At 37.6% G+C, this 21,490-nt stretch overlaps 1 protein-coding gene across 1 annotated transcript; it reads left to right on the top strand.

Moving 5' to 3' along the window:
• The first annotated feature begins 17,030 nt into the window (after positions 1–17,030).
• On the top strand, positions 17,031–18,996 carry LOC112644134 (ras-related protein Rab-2A-like). The gene has a single exon (XM_035705384.2). It carries the CDS (start codon positions 17,390–17,392, stop codon positions 17,888–17,890), a length of 501 nt encoding a protein of 166 aa, XP_035561277.1. The 5' UTR covers positions 17,031–17,389; the 3' UTR covers positions 17,891–18,996.
• Positions 18,997–21,490: the final 2,494 nt, after the last annotated feature.

Here is a 21,490-nt window from a genome sequence, read left to right as displayed (position 1 = left end):
ACTTTGTTTTAACCACAATAGGAAGAAATATATTTTATATCATGACTCAATATACATGTAGGTAAGCATCCATAACAGAAGCAAATGTTTTCACTAAAAAATATGCTTACTTCATTCAACCCATTCTGATATTTTCTATTTTATTTCTTTTTTTAATTACTGGGATTTATATTACAATAATGTTACTAATCACAATTATAGAAGCACTGCTTTAGAGCTTAAATGGTCACATATATGTAGTCCACCAATGTTTTTAATTGTGTAAATGTAAATGTAAATAAAATGTAAATAATGTAAATAAAATATTATGTAAATAAATTTTCCAAAATGACATTCTTCCACAGGGATCCAGATCCTTCTGACAAAATAACTAGCTTAACAAGTGCAATTTCTCGTCTATGTCTATTTGTTATTCTGCCACAGAAATCATAAGATCATTATGATAGACTATTACTGGTCCTAATTCTTCACTCTCCTAGCATCTACACTTGTGTCTTGTCTTCATTGAGAATGGAAGGTTCTTCCCTATCCTTCAAACTTCAGCTTTCTTTGCCACTTTACTTTTTTGGCCAAAAGAATATAGACAGAAATAAAAGTGTGCCAAGTTCTAAGCCTTGTCATTAGGAGGACTTTCATATTTGTGAATGCCTTCCATGCCCTTCCACAAGGAGACAATTCCCCAGTGAAGCCCACTGGTCCAAAAAGGATGACATGTGGACCAGATTGGGGTGTAGAAATATGCAGTATAGGGCAGAACAAGCCACTCTAGCTGATTCCACAGATTCATGAACATAAGTTACTATTATTTTAAGCTATTGAGTTTTGGGGTGGTTTGTTATACAGCATTTTCATGGCAACAAATTACTGGGTTAATTGTGTTCCTGAAAGAAGCCACTGAGATCTATTACCCCATTCTCCTGCCTTGCAGAAACACTGACACCACACGTTGGGTCACCTGTTATCTAAATAGCCATTAACAAAAGCTGCCTTTGCAAAAACAAAAACAAAAAAAGCATAAAATGTAGATTACCCTTTACTAAGTGAAGTTGGCATTTTACTGGGTTAATATAACTCCTTTTTCAGAGATTTCCAGATATTAAAGGTTGGTTCAAGGAATAACATACAAGTTCACTTTTTATAACAGTAAATAGAAAATTTCATTCATCTATCCAAACATGAGTTCAGTGTTTGTCTGAATCATACACACATCTGTCATTTTGTGAGTTTCTTTGTAAGCAAGCACAAGGCCTCACCTAGTGGAGTTTATTATACTCTTGGAAATCAGAGATCTCATCTGCTTTGTTCCTTACTGTTTCCCCAATTACCTGAAACCGTGCCTGCAAATCATTTGCTTAATAAATATTTGTTGGTTGAAAGGTAATAAATTATAATTAAGTCAATTATTCATTTTAAAGGTTTTTCAATTAAAGTATTAAGTGAATATGGAATTCTCATAATTTCACTTGTGTTAAATATAAAACTGCTCTGCAAGTTTTCTTTTCATTTTATGTCACATTCTTCATTTTAACCTGAACACTTATTTAGTTGACTGGGTGGTAAGCTTGTGGGATAAAATATAATTATGATTCTTCCTTCCAGGAATATGTAGCTAATGGTGAGTTAGATGGGCAAATGGACACAGTGTGATAGACAAAGTGCTGACTGGAAATAGAAAGGCTGAGTTATGGGAGCACATAAGAGAGATTTGGAAACCACACATGGTAGCTGGGAAAGATTGCCCACGGGAGATCACATAAAAGCTGAATCTGGAAAGGTCTCAGAGAATTTCACAAACAGGCTAAATTTAGAATAGAGAAATATAACAAAAATCTATTATTTAATTTTAATAATATAATCTCATAGTGGACAATTAAAATATTTTAATTGGTAAGAATCATATTTTACATTTTTATTATCTTATTCTAGCATGATTTTTATCAACAAGTGTTTTGACTATGTGCCTTAGGCATTCAAGTTAGTTTCTTTTTCCTTCTTGTTACACACACACACACACATACACACACACTTAAAAAAATAGAAACTAAGGACACCTGGGTGGTGCTGTGGTTGAGTGTCTGCCGTTGGCTCAGATAGTGATCCTGGAGTTCTGGGATCGAGTCCCACGTCGGGCTCCCTGCATGGAGTTTGCTTCTCCCTCTGCCTGCATCTCTGCCTCTCTCTCTTGCTCTGTCTCTCATGAATTAATAAATAAATAAAATCTTAAAAAAAAAAGAAACTAGTAAATGTCTTAATGTCCACTATCTAAGCCCAATGAATTACAAGTTAATTATTAGCTTTATCTCTCTTATCATATTTGCAAAGAACAAAATTGAGGTATCTTTGTATTTGGAATAACGATATCATTTTTACAAATGGCATGTTTCTGTGGGTACACTGATGTTTTCAAAATACATAGAAATATTTTTAAGGATTTTAAAGTTTATTTTAGAGAGAGAGCATGAGCAGGAGGGGCAGGGAGAGAGTCTCAAGCAGACTCCAAGCTGAGCATGGAGCTCTACATGAGGCAATTTCATGACTCTGAGATCCTGACCTGAGCCAAAAACAAGAGTTGGACATTTAACTGACTGTACCACCCAAGCAACTCTCAAAATATATTTTTAAAGTTATTTCTATTATATATGAATAATACTAATTGAGAACTTATTATGAATAGAATTAAGTGCTAAAGTAGTATTTTCACTTAATCCTCACAATAACCAGATGGAATAGATATCATTACTCCCACTTTACAGGTTATGATGAGTTTGGGAGAATTTAAGTTGCTTTTCCAATGTCATATTACCAGCAAACAGCAAAGTCAGAAATCAAGTTAATATTTCTTAAACACCTGACCCCATTCTCTTAAGGAAGATTCTACACTGCCTCCAGAGACCACTTTCGTAAGTTGACTGTTTCATTTGCAGTTCACAAGCTTTTGATCTTGATGAAGTCCCAATAGTTCATTTTCCTTTTGTTTCCCTTGCCGTTATAGATGTATCTTGCAAGAAGTTGCTGAACCCAAGTTCAAAAAGGCTGTTGCCTGTGTTCTCCTTTCGTATTTTGATGGATTCTTGTCTCACATTTAGATCTTTCATCCATCTTGAGTTTATCTTTGTGTCTGGTATAAGAGAATGGTCTAGTTTCATTCTTCTGCACGTGGCTGTCCAATTTTCCCAGCACCATTTATTGATGAGACTGTCCATTTTCCAGTGGATAGTCTTTCCCACTTTGTTGAATATTGTTGGCCATAGAGTTGAGGGACTCATTTCTGGGTTCTCTCTTCTGTCACATTGATCTATGTGTCTGTTATTGTGCCAGTACCACACTGTCTTGATGATCACAGCTTTGTAGTACTACTTGAAATCTGGCATTGTGATGTCCCCGGCTCTGGTTTTCTTTTTCAATATTCCTCTGGCTATTCGGGGTCTTTTCTGATTCCACATAAATCTTAAGATTATTTGCTCTAACTCTCTGAAGAAAGTCCATGGTGTTTTGATAGGGATTGCATTGAACATGTACATTGCTCTAGGTAGAATTGCCATTTTCACAATATTGATTCTTCCAATCCATGAGCATGGAATATTTTCCCATCTCATTGTGTCTTTCTCAATTTCTTTCAGAAGTGTTCTTAGTTTTTAGGGTATAGATCCTTTACCTCTTTGGTTAGGTTTATTCCTAGGTATCTTACGCTTTTGGGTGCAATTGTAAATGGGATTGACTCCTTAATTTCTCTTTCTTCAGTTTCATTGTTAGTGTATAGAAATGCCACTGATTTCTGGGCATTGATTTTTGTATCCTGCCACATTGCCGAATTGCTGTATGAGTTTTAGCAATCTTGGGGTGAAGTCTTTTGGGTTTTCTATGTACAGTATCATGTCATCTGGGAAGAGGGAGAGTTTGACTTCTTCTTTGCCAATTTGAATGCCTTTTATTTCTTTTTGTCATCTGATGGCTGAGGCTAGGACTTCTAGTACTATGTTGAATAGCAGTGGTGAGAGTGGACATTCCTGTCATGTTCCTGATCTTAGGGAAAAGACTTTCAGTGTTTCCCCATTGAGAATAATATTTGCTGTGGGCTTTTCATAGATGGCTTTTAAGATGCTGAGGAATGTTCCCTCTATCCCTACACTCTGAAGAGTTTTCATCAGAAATGGATGTGTATTTTGTTAAATGCTTTCTCTGCATCTACACTTGATCTTAGCCATAAGGTGGGAAACTGATGCTTTCTCTGCATCTATTGAGAGGATCATATGGTTCTCTTTTTTCTCTTGTTGATATGATCTATCACATTGATTGTTTTACAAGGGTTGAACCAACCTTGTATCCCGGGGATAAATCCCAGTTGGTCATGGTGAATAATCATCTTGATGTATTGTTGGATCTTATTGGCTAGTATCTGTTGAGAATTTTTGCATCTGTGTTCAGTAGGGATATTGGTCTATAATTCTGCTTTTGGGGGGGTCTTTGTCTGGTTTTGGAATTAAGGTGATGCTGGCCTCATAAAACAAGTTTGGAAGTATTCTGTCTCTTTCTACCTTTTGAAACAGCTTTAGTAGAATAGATATTATTTCTTCTTTAAACGTTTGATAGAATTCCCCTGGGAAGCCATCTGGCCCTGGACTCTTGTGTCTTGGGAGGTTTTTGATGACTGCTTCAATTTCCTCCCTGGTTATTGGCCTGTTCAGGTTTTCTATTTCTTCCTGTTCCAGTTTTGGTAGTTTGTGGGTCTCCAGAAATGCTTCCATTTCTTCTAGATTGCCTAATTTGTTGGCATATAACTGCTTTTAATACGTTTTAAAAATCATTTGTATTTCTATGGTAATGTTTGTAATCTCTCCTCTTTAATTCGTGATTTTATTAATTTGAGTCTTTCTCTTTTGTTTTTAATAAGGCTGGCTAATGGTTTATCTATCTTATGAATTCTTTCAAATAACCAACTCCTGGTTTTGTTGATCTGTTCTACAGTTCTTCTAGTCTCTATTTCATTGAGTTCTGCTCGAGTCTTTATTAAATCTCTTCTTCTGCTTGGTGTAGGTTTTATTTGCTGTTCTTTCTCCAGTTCCTTTAGGTGCGAGGTTAGCTTCTATATTTGAGGGTTTTTTTCCAATATTTTGATGGATGCTTGGATTGCAATGTATTTCCCTCTTACGACTGCTTTTGCTGTATCCCAAAGATTTTGAATGGTTGTATCTTCATTTACACGAGTTTCTATGAATCTTTTTAATTCTTTTTTAATTTCCTGGTTGATCCATTCATCTTTTAGCAGGATGCTCTTTAACCTCCACATGTTTGAGTTTCTTCCAAATTTCTTCTTGTGATTGAGTTCAAGTTTCAAAGCATTATGGTCTGAAAATATGCAGGGGACAATCCCAGTCTTTAGTATCTGTTGAGACCTGATTTTTGACCCAGTATGTAGTCTATTCTGGAGAAAGTTCCATGTGCACCTGAGAAAAATGTGTATTCAGTTATGTTCGGATGCAAAGTTCTGTAAATATCTATGAAATCCATCTGGTCCAGTGTATCCTTTAAAGCTCTTGTTTCTTTGGAGATGTTGTATTTAGAAGATCTGTCATTTGCAGAAAGTGCTGTGTTGAAGTCTCTTACTACTAACGTATTATTATCTAAGTATGTCTTTACTTTGGTTATTAATTGATTGATATACTTAGCAGCTCCCACTTTAGGGGCATATATATTTATGATTGTTAGGTCCTCTTGTTGGATAGAGCCTTTAAGTATGATATATTGTCCCTCTTCATCTATTTAGTCTTTGGGATAAACTTTAATTTATCTGATATGAGGATTGCTACCCCAGCTTTCTTTTGAGGACCATTTAAATGGTAAAAGGTTCTCCACCCTTTCACCCTTTCATTTTCAGGCTGTAGGTGTCCTTATGTCTAAAATGTGTCTCTTGTAGATAGCAAATTGATGGGTCTTGCTTTTTATCCAGTCTGCATCTTTTGATGGGATCATATAGCCCATTCACATTCAGAGTTACTATTGAAAGATATGAATTTAGTGTCATCATAATACCTATTCAGTTTCTGTTTTTGTGGATTATTTTTTGGGCTCCCTCTTTCTTTTACAGGGTCCCCTTAATATTTCTTGCAGAGCTGGTTTGGTGGTCACATATTCTTTCAGTTTCTGCCTATCTTGGAAGCTCTTTATCTCTCCTTCTATTCTGAATGAGAGCCTTGCTGGATAAAGTATTCTTGGCTGCATGTTCTTCTCATTTAGGACCCTGAATGTATCCTGCCAGGTCTCTGTGGAGAGGTCTGCTGTTAATCTAATATTTCTCCCCATATAAGTTAGGGATCTTTTGTCAATTGCTGCCTTAAGGATTTCCTTAGGTTTGGAATTTGCAAGTTTCACTATTAAATGTTGAGGAGTTGAACGGTTTTTATTGATTTTTTTTGTGCGGGAGGTAGGGGGGGGGTAACCTCTGTATCTCCTGGATCTGAATGCCTGTTTCCATCCCCAAATTAGGGAAGTTCTCAGCTATGATTTGTTCAAATATGCTTTCTGGCCCTCTGTCCCTCTCGGTGCTCTCTGGAATGCCAATTATATGTAGATTTTTCCTTCTGAGGCTGTCATTTATTTCCCTTAACCTTTCTTCATGGTCTTTTAACTGTTTTTCTCTTTTTTTCCTCAGCTTTCTTCCTTGCCAACAACTTGTCTTCTATGTCGCTCACTGTTTCTTCTACCTCATTAACCCTCATCGTTAAGACCTCCAGTTTGGATTGTATCTCATTTAATTGATTTTTAATTTCAGCCCGATTAGATCTAAATTCTGCAGTCTTAAAGTCTCTTGATTCCTTCATGTTTTTTTCCAGAACCACCAGTATCCCTATAATTGTGCTTCTGAATTGGCTTTCTGACATCAAATTGTAATCCAAATTCTGTAACTCTGTGTCAGAGAGTACTGTTTCTGATTCTTTCTTTTGTGGCGTGTTCTTCCTTCTTGTATTTTGCTGAGTGCAGAGTGGCTGTATGAGTGGGCTGAGTCAAGAATGTCTACCACGAGCTAAGTAAATTTCACCCTAGATGATTCTGCCAAAGTCAGAGACCTGAAATTGAAAACAAAGATCAGAATGAAATAAAACAAAAGAACCACTAAAGTGAAAAACAAATTTTAAATTAAAGTAGTAAAAAATAAAAGGCCAAGAATCCCAAAGAAGAAGAGAAAAAATTTAAAAGAGGAAAAAAAAAAAAGAATAAAAGGGGGAGGGGACTGGGAGATGGTGGTGGTGACAAAGTTGTAGTGGAGGGAGAATGTAGTGTACCTGAGGGTTCCTGGAGGGTAATCCTCTTGGTTCTGAGTATATTAAGTTCTGTATGTCAGAAATAATGCTCAGTCCCAAATTTATATAAACCAGAAATACTTGTAGAAGGCCCCACCATTGACCACCAAAACATTTGAGATAAAAGAGGGAGGCAGAATGGGAATGAGGAATCTCACATAATGAACTGGCACAGTATACCACTTGGTTCTGGGTGCATGCTGGTCATGTTTTAGAAGGTATTAACTTCCACCATTGTAGAACAAAATGAGGCAGAGAAAACAAAAAAGACAAAAAAAAAAAAAAAAAAAAACCCAAACTGAAACAAAACAAAACAAAAAACCACATATCTTGTATATCTCCCCAAATTAAGCTGAGTATGTTGAAGAGAATCTAGAAGTGGAAAATATATCTAGGACCTCTAATTGTAGAAATATGAAAGTCAAAAATGAAGAATCTTAAAAATGAAGAGGTGGTAAAATACTGTAGTTAAGGTGGGAAGAGAGGAAAAAAATTGGAAATTTACAGTCTGATATAAAAACGAGTCATAATGGGCACAGGCCCAGTGGCATAGTGGTTTAGCGCCGCCTTCAGCTCAGGGTGTGATCTTGGAGACCCGGGATCCAGTCCCACATCGGGCTCCCTGCATGAAGCCTGCTTCTCCCTCTACCTGTCTCTCTGCCTCTCTCTCTCTGTCTGTCATGAATAAATAAATAAAATATCTTTTTTTAAAAAAAGGTCATAATGGAAAAAGGAAGAAAAAAAATAGGATTGGTACCCTCTGGTTCTATATACTGTGAATCCCTGGAGCTTTCCAGTGCTGCTTGGTCCAGAACTTGCTGTTCCCCTGTCCTTCCAGCTGGTCTTCTGAAGCAGGGGCTGCTATGCTGACTCTCAGGTGTGTGCACCTGGGGGAGCTGCCCCGCCCCCTGCCAGGTGCCGGACTCAGTGGGAGCTGTTTACCCCTTGATGCCTCCGGTCCCTGGAGGCCCCTCCTCTCCCAGGCTCGGGTGACACCAGGAGGAACAACAACACTGCCGGGGGCCAGCTCTCCAGCTCTGGATCAGGTCCCCCAGTAACTACCGCAGTCTCCCAGTCCACACTGGCCTGGATGCTCCCGGGCGTTGGGGGGCCCTGATCTGCACAGCTTGGGAGCCCCGGTGGCAGGAGCATCCTCGCTGTCCTGTGCCCTCCCCGCCTCCGCCTGTCCCGGGGGAACTCGGGATCCTGGGCTGTGTCCCCCGGCACCCTGGGATCCGGGGCCTGTGCTGCTGGAATCGCGCTCCCGGGCGGGGCTCCCGAAGGCAGCAGGTGCAGCCCCCTCTGCGTGGAGCCCGCCCGACCCCCGGCTTCTCCCCGAGGCCCCGCGGGGCGCTCCAGCCCCTTACCGCGCTCGGCCCCGCGGTGTGGCGCGTCTGCCCCGGGGCCCCTCATCTATTAGTGACCCCGGGAGACTGGAGGCCCCACTGCCCCTCCCGCGGTTCTGCCCGGGTTCCCTGCTGAGCGCCTTTCTGTCGGGAAGAATCCGGTGGGGATTTTTTAAGTTTTGCTTCTCGGAGTTGGGCTTTCCTGTGCTGGAGGCTCCCGCCGCCCCCTTAGCGCGGCTCCTTGCGGGCCCCTCCCCCACTGGATTCTTTTTTATATTATTTTTTTCTGCCTTCCTACCTTGTTAGAAGCGAAAACCCTTCTCTCCTGTGGCTTCCGGCTGTCCTCTCTTTAAATCTCAGGTCTCATTCATAGGTTTTCAGGATGTTTTGAAAGTTTTCTAGGTAAGTTGATGGGGCCGGGTGGGTTGAGGACCCTACTCCTCCGCCGTCTTGCCCCGCCCCCTCCTTTAAATAAAACTTTAAACCTTATCCACAAAGAACTTTCACAACTCTTTTTTAAGGTCCTTTATGTATTTTTTGATTATGTTGTAAAGATAAACTTTTAAAAGGTATGATTTCCTAATCCTTTTTCGTTAGAAAAGCAATATATTTCTGTACACTGATTTTTAGTAGCAACCTTATTAATCTCACTAATTCTGAAAATGTAAACATATATTTTGAATATTTTACATAGATATTTGTATCAGTTGTCAATAATAACATTTTTTCCCCCATTACCAATCCTTATACATTTTTCTTCTGATTTTCAGCAGCTGGCAAAAGCCTTCAGCAAAAGGAGGAAATTAAGTGGTTTTAGAGGGCTTCAGAGTGTTCTCCTCATTCTTAAGAGAATAATGTTTCCTCATTAAGTAAGATTTCTGTTGTAAAGTTTTCATTTTTGCAGAGATACTCTTAATTGGGTTTACAGAAATAACTTTTTCCCCATAGTTTGCTGTAAGTTATTTTTTAAAGTCATAAATAGATCTGATTTTTACCATGTGTCAAGTGAGATAATTGAATGATTATCTCTGCTCTTATTCTGACATTCTTGTGAATGACTGCAAGTCATGTCCTAAGTCAAAATGTCAAACCATGGTTACATACCTGGATTAAAATGTACACATAATTTATCTTTTCTTTAAATTTTTTTAAAAATTTTATTTATGATAGTCACACAGAGAGAGAGAGGCAGAGACACAGGCAGAGGGAGAAGCAGGCTCCATGCACCGGGAGCCCGGTGTGGGATTCGATCCCGGGTCTCCAGGATCGCGCCCTGGGCCAAAGGCAGGCGCCAAACCGCTGCGCCACCCTGATCTGTGAATAAATAAGTAAATAAAATCTTTAAAAAAAATAAAATAAATAAATAAGAAAATCAGTAGTCTATTACATTTCTGTTTTGGGGTAAGAATAAACTTTAATTTTTCTATCCTATATATCCTTGTGTGGATTTGGTAACCTCATATGTTTATTCTAACCTCATAAAATCAGCTGACAGACTGACCATTTTCTGTGTCCTAGATGGTTTGTGTAAGACAGGCATTTGGTTCTGGAATGTTCAGTAGGTTTTGCTATTAAAACGATCTGTACATGAAATTTTCCTTATGAGAACATTTCAAACTATTTATTTTAATGGTCCTAGACTAGTCACAGGTGTTTCTACTCTAATGTAATATGTGGGTACCAGAGAAACCAATGCTATTAAAATTGTGCTCTATGAATGAATAATAGAGCTAATGGGGTAATAGGATTACTGGCAGACCACCCAAGCCCCATGTAGCACTGTAACTGGGGCCCTAACAAAAGCAATAATACTTTTAACAAAAGCATTAATACAGTAAATTTCCCCTGGAATTTGTACTCAGTTTCACAGTGAATTTCTTTGATGGGTCTTCTGCTTGTGCCTTTGCTTCTGGATTCATTAATACATTTGCTTCCAATAGAGATCAGTTTAATAACAAAATCTAAATTAAAAATATAACCTCAGGCATGCCATTAATTATCAATAAAAAAAGTTAACATTGGAGGAAATACCTCTGTCACCTTTTTTTCTTTAAGATTTTATTTATTTATTCATGAGAGACAGAGAGAGAGAGGTAGAGACACAGGCAGAGGGAGAAGCAGGCTCCATGCAGGGAGCCTGACGTGGGACTCAATCCCAGGTCTCCAGGATCAGGCCCTGGGCTGAGGATGGCGCTAAACCACTGAGCCACCAGGGCTGCACCCTCTGTTACCTTTTTACATATACTCTCGGCTTCCCCAGAAAGATTCATGCTGCTGCAAGGAAAGCCACTCTTCAAAACCACCAAAGCAGCTATACTACTTATGCTTCAGGAAGATCCCTAAGACCTATATATATCTCGCTAGGGTTCTTTTTTCAGTTGTGAGGAAGATGTCATAATTACTTCAAAACATTAATGTGTTGGGAAAGATCACATGAGAATCAACATATAGTTCTGAATTACAAGGACATCAACTGACATCATCTTGCTATGGATCAACTGGATATGAGCAAATTTATAGTATGGAAACACACACTGTCCAACAGACTATCTCCCATTTCTCCTTGAGTCAGTTTCTATGAAATATATTTTTCTAGGTATTTCTAGGGTTTTCCATTTTTTTGGTATAAAGTTGTTTTTTTTTTTTTTTTTTAAGATAGTATTTATTTGAGAGAGAGAGAGAGCACAAGCAGGAGTCGGGGGTAGGGGAGAGAGGGGCAGAAGAAGAGAGAAGCAGACTTGCCCCTCAGTGGGGACCCTGCAATGGGACTGGATCCCAGAACCCTGGGATCATGACCTGAGCTGGAGGTAGCTGCTTAACAGACTGAGCCACCCAGGTGCCCCTGGTATAAAATTGTTGATAGTATCCTATTACCTTTTTAATATTTGCTGAATATGTAGTTACACATAGCCATAAGTGTTTTTAATTTCTAATATTATTTTCTTTCTCAAAAATATCTAGACTTTACTTAGACTTTCTTTTGTATGTTGGTTTCCTGTATCAAGTACTGCTCTTATTTTATTATTTTTTCCTTCCTTTTCTTTGGGTATTCCATTGGTCTTTTCTAACTTCTTAATTTGAATGTTTATTTAGCTAATTTTCAGTCTTTCTTCTTTTCTAATATAAGCAATTAAGGGACAAATTTCTTTTTCAGTTTTATTTTTAGATGATTCTTTCAAGCCTTAATATATTTTATCATTGCTTGGTTCAAAATAAGTCCCAGTCTTACTCTTTGATTCTCTTTTTAGGTAGTAAGTGATTTAGAAGTATATTTTTAATATCCCAAGGGGGTATTTTTTAGTTATCTTTTTATTTATTTCTTACTTAATTGCTCTGCACTTAGACAACCTGATACATATAATATCAGTCCCTTGAAATTAGTTGAGATTTTACTTTATATCCCAATATTTTATCAGTTTTTGTAAATGTTTTACGAATATCTGAGAAGACTGTTCTGCAGTTGTTTTGTTGTGTTCTATTATTTTCACTAGGTCTAGCTTATTTAAAATCTTACTGATGTTTTGTACTTATTCCTTCAATTATTGATAGATATATGTTAAAATCTCCCACAAGGATTGTGGATTTTTTCTATTTTTCCTTGTAGTTTGGTCAGTTTTTTCCTTTATAGATTCATAGACTGTGATTAAATTTAGATACATTTCATCATCTTGGCAAATGGAATTCTTTTTGTTATGTATCCTTTTCACTAGTAATACCTTTTGCCTTAACATACATATTATCTGATATTAACATGACTACACAAGCTTTCTTCTGATATATATTTTTTGGAATATTTTTCTCTTTTTTCATTTTCAAAATGTCTGTAACCATCCCTATGTTTTAGATGCATTTCTTTAAAACAGCTGGATTATTTTCTATTGAATCTGATGCTTTCTTTTAAGAAGGGGAGTTGTAGAAGATAAGTTCAAATAGATAGCCAGAATAGCTGACCTTTTAAGCCAAAATTGGAGCTTTGAATGTTATTTCAAGAAGGGAAGCCATTGGAGAGTTTTGAGCATGATCATATCACACATGTCTTTCTCCTTTCATGCCTCTCTCATTTCTTTTCTCCCCCCTTCCCTCCCTTCCTTCCTTTCCTTAATTCTTTTCTTTTTCATAGTATAAAAATTCTTTGTTTAAAATCTACTTTGTTAGTATGTGTTTGGGGTGGGAAAGGATAAGGATAAAAATAAAATGGAAACAGAGTACAGTCATGCAGTGTAAACTGAAAATCTCAGTACAAAGCATTTGAGTGACAAGGAAAGTTGCCACGGTAAGTATTTTTTTAATTCAGAGCAGTCGTTATCAGACTAAAGTAAAAGTACTTCTCTTTTTTGCAGATTAAAATAGCTAATATACACTTTTTTTCCCAAAGATTTTATTCTATAATTTATTCATGAGAGACACAGAGAGAGAGAGAGAAAGAGAGAGAGAGAGAGAGGCAGAGACACAGGCAGAGAGAGAAGCAGACTCCACGCAAGGAGCCCAACGTGTGACTCGATCCTGAGACTCCAGGATCACACCCCGGGCCCAAGGCAGGTGCCAAACCACTGAGCCACCCAGGGATCTCTGTGAAAGGCTACTATACACTTTTAAAAAATCTTTAATGTGAGTTGGATTTTCAGAAACAGTAAGAAACACTTTAAGCCGAAGTGATTTGGCTGGGTAATAAGCTGTGGTATTTATTTCCTAGAAAGGAACATGAACTACCCTAAAATGGCTAGCTTTTTGTGTCTGAATCTAAGACTAGTGGAAAGGAGTTTCCAGAAGGTTTTGAATCATATTATCTCTAAAAGACTTTCTGAGTGTCATAAGACGTATGAGTTTTGTTCTAAAAGCAACTTCATCATTTCGTACTTGTGCCTTAATCAACATTGTTCTAGAGGTCTTAGCACTATATATTAAGAATAAGAAACCAAAAGCCTTGGAAAGGAGGAAACAAAGCCGTAATTATTTATAGATAGTATTATTAATTGCGAAGAAAATCCAAAAAAATTTTTTTCTAAGTAATAAGAGAATTCAGCAACTTGCTCCATTCTTCCAGATCTCAGAGAGTTGATGATATTTATTCTTTAGTCACATTTATGTGGGGGCAAAAAAAAAAAGAAAGAAAAAGAAAAACAATGGATAGTACAGCTTCTCAGTGACTGGGATATGAAACAAATGTGGACTGTGACATTCTCAGATTTTCCTTTTTAAAAAAATTTTTTTTAAGATTTTATTTATTTATTCATGAGAGACAGACAGAGAGAGAGAGAGAGAGGCAGAGACACAGGCAGAGGAAGAAGCAGGCTCCACGCAGGGAGCCTGATGTGGGTCTCGATCCCAGGACTCCAGGATCACGCCCCGGGCTGAAAGCAGGCACCAAACCACTGAGCCATCCAGGGATCCCCACATTCTCAGATTTTCCTAAAGAGATGGAGGACACATATGCATTTTTCTACTGGAACCACTGATCCCATCCCTGTGTGGTTGGGATCAGGTCCCTTAAGGCCACCTGTAATGCAACAGTTCAGATTTGCTTCTACAGCCATTATGTAATGGCAGACTTAGAGACCTCAGGTCAGGTGACAACAATTTAGGTAAGCAGAAATTCCTGAGAGGATGGGGGAATGCTTTAGGTTTATTAAGCTTTTCAACTTTAGAACAGAGAGGGTTTGTTTTTACTTTCTTTCCCCCTTAAAATTTTCAGTCCCAGTTCCCTCGAGACTAATTGATAAATTCTGAAAAGCACAATTCACATAGTTCAGATCTTCTAGTTGCATATAAAAGAAAAAAGGCAGTGAAGTTCCTTCCAGAAGGAATTGAAATAACAATGGCATCTTCTGCAGTACAACAGGTTTGTGGAGAAGGGATTAAGGACAGACCTGTCTTTTCTCTCTCTTGAGGTTTTGTTAAGAACTAAATTGCCACTCTAATTATGTGATAGCATTACTTGTTACTTGATTCTTCTTTTCTGCATTTTTGTCATGTACAAAGAGAATGGAGGAACATGAAAGATGGTAGGTGCTGGATTTAATATGAATTTGTAATAAAAGGCAGAGTCTTTCTGTTATGTGAACAGGATAATACGTTTCCTTTTGGCAGTGCAACAAGTTTCTTGGGAAGAAGATATGGAATCCTGGAAAGGGTTACCTCTTCACAAGTGACTGAGTACATTATCACTGGTGTTCACCTAATTAGTGTAGAGAGAGTTGATGGAGACCTAGGATTTTACATGCAATCTTATTCCTTTACTTGCTTAGGAACCGTATTTTTTAGTCAAATGTATTCTTGAATGTGGTGTTCATCCCAACAAGGAAGGAAGAAAGATGAGAAGAAAGCCATCTTGATAGTGTTCTTTGTATATGCCTGATACAGAGCTAAGGCTGTTCATGTGTGTTATTTAATATGCTATGATTCATTGACATGGAATATTTGATAGGAGCTGAAAAACTGAAAGAAATCAATAGCTTGAGTTAAAGTAGAATAATTCCAGAAAGGTCAAAAGAATGATTAATAGGAAGAAGGACTTTGTAAAAATCTGTTAAAAGTTTAAAAAGTGGTTGCTAAAGCAAAGAAATATTTACTATGGCAGCACTTACCAAATTTAAAAAGATAAAGAGAAATGAGATTGCATTAGAAAAATCAGAAAATTCCTTATTATTGTGGTCATGGTCCTGCAATTTAATTACTTTCCCAGGGAATGTAGAAAATACTTTTATTTTTAGCAATTTAATAGAATACACTTTAGATATGGTATTTATTTATTATTCATGAACAGGCAAGCAATTTGTTATGTTCTGAGTCTAATTTTGTGCTTCTTATAGATAGAACAATAATGGAGAAAAGACTAGACTTTAATTTTCTTGCCATTCATGTATCTATGTATGCTTATATTGACACTTGAAGAATATAGCCTTGAAAGTATTTTATGCATTTAACATCCACAGACAATGACTGTGAAAGATATGAAAGATACGGCCATCAAAGGGTTTAAATTGATGATGGATGTCACATTCAAGAAACATGCCAAATACACCATAGAAGACAATGATTCTCAGAGAGAAGTTACTTCAAAGTTTTGTTTGATGAAGTCACCAAATAGTCATCTGCTGTACCCCTCCCTGCTCTATGGTGAGGGTATGAGGAAGACATATACTAATGTATGCATCATGCTATGTGTTTCAAAGAACTTTCTTAGAGTTCTTAGAGTTGATTTGCTAATTAAGGTTCCTGAATTCTAGACAAAAGGGAGGTCAGCTCATGTCCTATGATTTGAAGCTTAGAAGGATTGAGTATGACTTTCCAAAAATGGGCAGTAGGATGATCATAATATCAAAGTCAGTAAACCATGATCACAAAATTTGCAATTAAATCTTAAAATATATTGTCACAGAGTTGTCTTTAGCATGAGAATACTATGTGTGTGCCATTTTCATTAAAATGAAATTATTTGTTTCTTTTAGCTTTACTTCCTTTTTTAAAAATATTTGAAAAAAAAAATATTTGATTATTCGTGAGAGACACGGAGAGACAGGCAGAGACACAGGCAGAGGTAGAAGCAGGCTCCTCATAGGGAGCCCTATTTGGGACTCAATCCTGGATCCTGGAACCACAATCTGAGCTGAAGATAGGAGTCCAACCACTGAGCCACCCAGGCATCCCAGCTTTACTTTCTAAGAAGTAAAGTGACTTAAGGGGTGTCCAGGTGGCTCAGTTGGTTAAGCATCTGACTCCTGATTTCAACTCAGGTCATGATCTCAGAATTGTGAGATAGAGCCCTGCTAACCCACTGTCAGCATTCTACTCTGCACGGAGCCTGCTTGAGATTCTCTCTCCCTTCCCCTCTGACCCACCCCCCTCCTTTCCTGTCTTAAAAGAAAAAAAAAGTAAAGTGACTTAAATATAAATCTACAAGGTTTTCTTTGGCTTTCCTATGCTTTTTGATGAGTATACTGAAGGTTATTAGAAACTTCCTTTCTATTTTATAGTACAGTTGACTCTTGAACAACTTGGGAGTTAGGGGCACCAACCCTCCCACCCCACAAAGTTGAAAATACACTTCTGGTTCCCCCAAACTTAACTACTAGTAGCCTGCAATTGACTGGAAGCCTTACCAGGAACATGAAGAGTTGATTAACACATGTTTTATATGTTATATGTACTGTATTCTCACAACAAAGTAAGCTAGAAGAAAGAAAATGCTATGAAGAACATCATTAGGAGGAGAGACTACATTTACAATAGAGTACTGATTATTGAAAAACATCCACATATAAGTAAACCCGTGCAGTTTGAACTTGTGTTGTTCACGGTTGGCTACTACATTTTCTCCCAGTATTTTCTTCCATGCTGATGCTTAACTGGTAAACAGGTGGCTAACAAGAATGGTAATTAGCGATTGTTCGACTGAGCTCGGTCGGGAGCTGTCTCCACCGGCTGTGCGGGTGTCAGTTTGTCCTGCTTCCTCTCGGCCCTTAAGTGTCGGCGGCTGACCGCGACGGCTGCGGCGGGCGGGGCCTGGCGTTTCGAGGCCGAGTGGCGCTGGGGTGAGGGGCGCGGAGGAGGAGGAGGAGCAGTAGCGGGAGGAGGAGCCGTGTGCCCTGGCACCGAGCGGCCGCGGCCTTGGCGTACGCCTGTCTCTTCAGGTACATCATCATCGGCGACACAGGTGTTGGTAAATCATGCTTATTGCTACAGTTTACAGACAAGAGGTTTCAGCCAGTGCATGACCTGACTATCGGTGTAGAGTTTGGTGCTCGAATGATAACTATTGATGGGAAACAGATAAAACTTCAGATATGGGATACGGCAGGGCAAGAGTCCTTTCGTTCCATCACAAGGTCATATTACAGAGGTGCAGCAGGGGCTTTACTAGTGTATGATATTACAAGGAGAGATACATTCAACCACTTGACAACCTGGTTAGAAGATGCCCGCCAGCGTTCCAATTCCAACATGGTCATTATGCTTATTGGAAATAAAAGTGATTTAGAATCTAGAAGAGAAGTAAAAAAAGAAGAAGGTGAAGCTTTTGCACGAGAACATGGACTTATCTTCATGGAAACTTCTGCTAAGACTGCTTCCAATGTAGAAGAGGCATTTATTAATACAGCAAAAGAAATTTATGAGAAAATCCAAGAAGGAGTCTTTGACATTAATAATGAGGCAAACGGCATTAAAATTGGCCCTCAGCACGCTGCTACTAATGCCACACACGCGGGCAATCAGGGAGGACAGCAGGCCGGGGGAGGCTGCTGTTGAGTCCGTTTTTACCGTCTCACTGCCCAAATGTGGCTCCTCACTTCCTCTTTCACTCTCCTGCTCAGCTGAGACATGAAACTATTTGAAATGGCTTTATGTCACAGGAGACTCTAATCCTTCGAAATTCTTGTATAACTTTGAATAAATGGTTAATGTTCACTTAAAAAAGACAGATTTTGGAGATTGTATTCATATCTATTTGCATTTGATTTCTAGGTCAATTGATGTGATTATTTTTGTTGAATGTTGTCTTGTGCCCTTACCTACGAACTGAACTGTATTAAACACTACAAAGTCATCTTGAGTATTTTAAATCAGTTTGTGTGGTTAGGTTTCCCGACACCTGTGGACCTAATGTTTAATATTCTAGAACTGTCCTCAAAAAGTTTGTCAGTTTTCAAGGCTATAAGGAAAACCAGAAGGACTCTTTTAATTCTGTATTTATCATTTACTTTCTGTATATACAGTTTAACCTGCTTGGGTGTAATTTGCCAAGCTTGAATTCTTTAATGCATTTGCATAAATTCTATACTGTTTAGAGCTTAAAGCTACAGAAGCATTGTTAGGAATTGCTTGGACACTGAATTTTAAACTTTTTGACATTGTTAACAAGCATGTTCATCTTTTCTTGTCACTAGTCCAAGAAAATATGCTTAATGTACATTACTAAAGGCTATGTATGTGTTAACCTGTTTTAATGCCAAAAGTTTGCTATATGTCCACAGTTTCTTTAAGACCTCCTCAGAAAAGGATTTGTTTGCCTTAATGAATACTGTTGGGTAGAAACACAGTATAATGAGTGAAATGGGCAGAAGCAAGAACTCCCTACACCTAAGCGACTCCAAGAAGAATGAATGTCCACATTTAGATGGCACATTATGAGGACTTTAATCTTTCCTTAAACACAATAATGTTTTCTTTTGCTTTTATTCACATGATTTCTAAGTATATTTTTCATGCAGGACAGTTTTTCAACCTTGATGTACAGTGACTGTGTAAAATTTTTCTTTCAGTGGCAACCTATAATCTTTAAAATATGGTAAGCATCTTGTCTGTTTTGAAGGGGATATGACAATAAATCTACCAGATGGAAAATCCTGTCAAAAGTAGAAAAGCTTTAGTAATTTACTCAGTGTGATGGTTTTATCCTTTTTTTTCTCTCTCTCTCTCTCCCTTGGTCTATAATGAAATTGTTACAGCAGTGCAAAATAAAATCCTATGTATAAAAAAAAAAAAAAAAAAAAGAATGGTAATTAGCTTAAACACACACACACACACACACACACACACAAAACAAAAAACCTTGGTACAAGAAAGGGAATGAAATTCCTCACCTTCAGTTTTTTTCATCTTCCTTTTTTTCCTATGAGGATGTAGGAGGAGCACATGAATGTTATATGCATATTAGAAACCCCTATAGTAATTGCTTAAAAAGAATGTAACTTGAGAATTAGTGGTACTTACTTTAGAAATTTTTAGGTGAAAATGTTTGCTAAATCTATCTTTCAGGAATAAATCTGTCATTTCTGTAAACAGGAGTTGGGGGATTAGCTGGCAGAGATCCCAAATGCAGTTTGGTAGCATCCCTATATGGTTGTAAACAGCCATGTTCCTCCTTCTCTATCTTTAATTCCATTGCTAAAATGTGTCCCATAAAATAGTTAGGCTATTATTTCTCCACAGGGGGGATAAGACGCCAGAGCAGGAAGGATAAGTAGGATAGAACTGCCTTGGATTCAACAGTTAAAATTAGTTGGAGAATTAGCATCCAAAAATATCAGTTGGAGGGCCAAAACCCAACTCATAATTCAAAATCAAAAAGAAGAAGGAGGAGAAGCAGAAGAAGCAGAAGAAGAAAAAGAGAAAAGAAATAAAAGAAAAAAGAAAAAGAAAAAACCCCAATCCAATTAAAAAATGGACAGAGGACTTGAATAGATATTTTTATTTTTCTCCAAAGAAGATGTACAGATAGCCGATAGGCACATGAAAAGATGCTCTCAACATAATTAACCACCATGGAAATATGAATCAAAGCCGCAATGAGATACCATCTCACACTTGTCAGAATGGCTATTATCAAAAACATAAGAAATTACAAGTGTTGGAAGGATGTGGAAAAAAGGGAGTCCTTGTGCACTGTTGGTAGGAATGTAAATTGGTGTAGCCACTATAGAAAACATATGGAAATTCCTCAAAAAACGACCATGTGATCCAGTAATTACACTTCTATTTATTCGAAGAAAACAAAAAAAAAAAATCATAAAGACATATGCACTCTTATGTTTACTGCAGCATTAGATTAATGGGTAAAAGAGATGTGGTATATATATTTACATTGAAATATTATTCATTCATAAAAAAATGAATCTTTGCCATTTGCAAACATGGATAGACCTTGATGGTATTATGCTAAGTGAAATAAGTCAGACAGAGAAAGACAAATACCAAATGATTTCATTTATATGTGAAACATAAAAACCAAAACAAATGAACATATGAACAAAACAGAAACAGACTCATAGATACAGAGAACAAACTGATGGTTATCAGAAGGGACAAGGGTGGGGATGGACAAAATAAGTAAATGGAATTAAGAGGTACATGTCCCAGTTAAAAAATAAGTAAGACATGGGGATGTAATGTACAGCATAGGAAATATAGTCAACAGTATTGTAACAACTTTGCATGACGACAGATGATAACTAGACTTGTGTTAGGATCATTTTGTGATGTTTATAAATACCAAATCAGTACTTTGTACACCTGAAATGAATACAATCTTGTATGTCAATTATTCTTCAATAAAAAAAGAATCAGTTGAAGAAAGTTTTAAATTTCAAATCTGCATTCATCATCCTGCAGCTCTCTTAATTGTTTTATGTATTTTTTAAAATCATTTTTCTTTTTTTAAATCATTACTTAAATGTAAGAACAAAATGGGAAACTCCTTGACTACTGGCTAAGACCACTGGTTTAGGGGGCAACAATGAAACTAGAAACCCTCTCTCCTCCCATTCTATTCTCTCCTCAACCTTTATTTTCTCTGTTTCAGAGACCCTGAGAACGAAGGTTTCTGAACAACCTCATGCTTTTTCTTCAGCTTTTCTTCTGCTTGGAACCAGCTTTCTCTCTTCTGTTTAAATTTCACTCATCTATTGAGAACCAGATGGAAAGTCTTGCCCCCACCAGATCATTCTTGTCTACCTCAGCCTGAAATTCTCTTGTCCATATTTTGTTTTACATATTTTGCCTAGACCTAGTTGTTTTTTATCTGTGGTGCAGAATCATTTAGGTTTTAAGTGTTGGTGTGTTTTGCCTTATCGGCTGATTTGTAGAATCTCTGCAGCCAGGGACTAGTTCATGCTTTCTTGTTCTTTCACTATGTCTTGTGTGTTGTGGGCACTCAGTAAATAGTTATTGCTCAATGCGTGATGGTGCTCATGGGTGCTGAGGATCTATCACTTGGTCTATTAGTAACTGGTCATGTCTGATATTTGTGAAATCTTTAATGGCCAAAGACTCTCTACAGTATTAAATGTTATGCTTTGTAGTAGATAGTGCTTTTTTCTCCAATGTACTTTAAAAAGGAAAGTTATCCTA

Source organism: Canis lupus, chromosome 1 (assembly GCF_003254725.2).
Source record: "Canis lupus dingo isolate Sandy chromosome 1, ASM325472v2, whole genome shotgun sequence".
Classification (NCBI taxonomy): Eukaryota; Metazoa; Chordata; class Mammalia; order Carnivora; family Canidae; genus Canis; species Canis lupus.
Note: the sequence above shows the minus strand (reverse complement) of the source record. Positions and strands in the feature narration are given on the sequence as shown.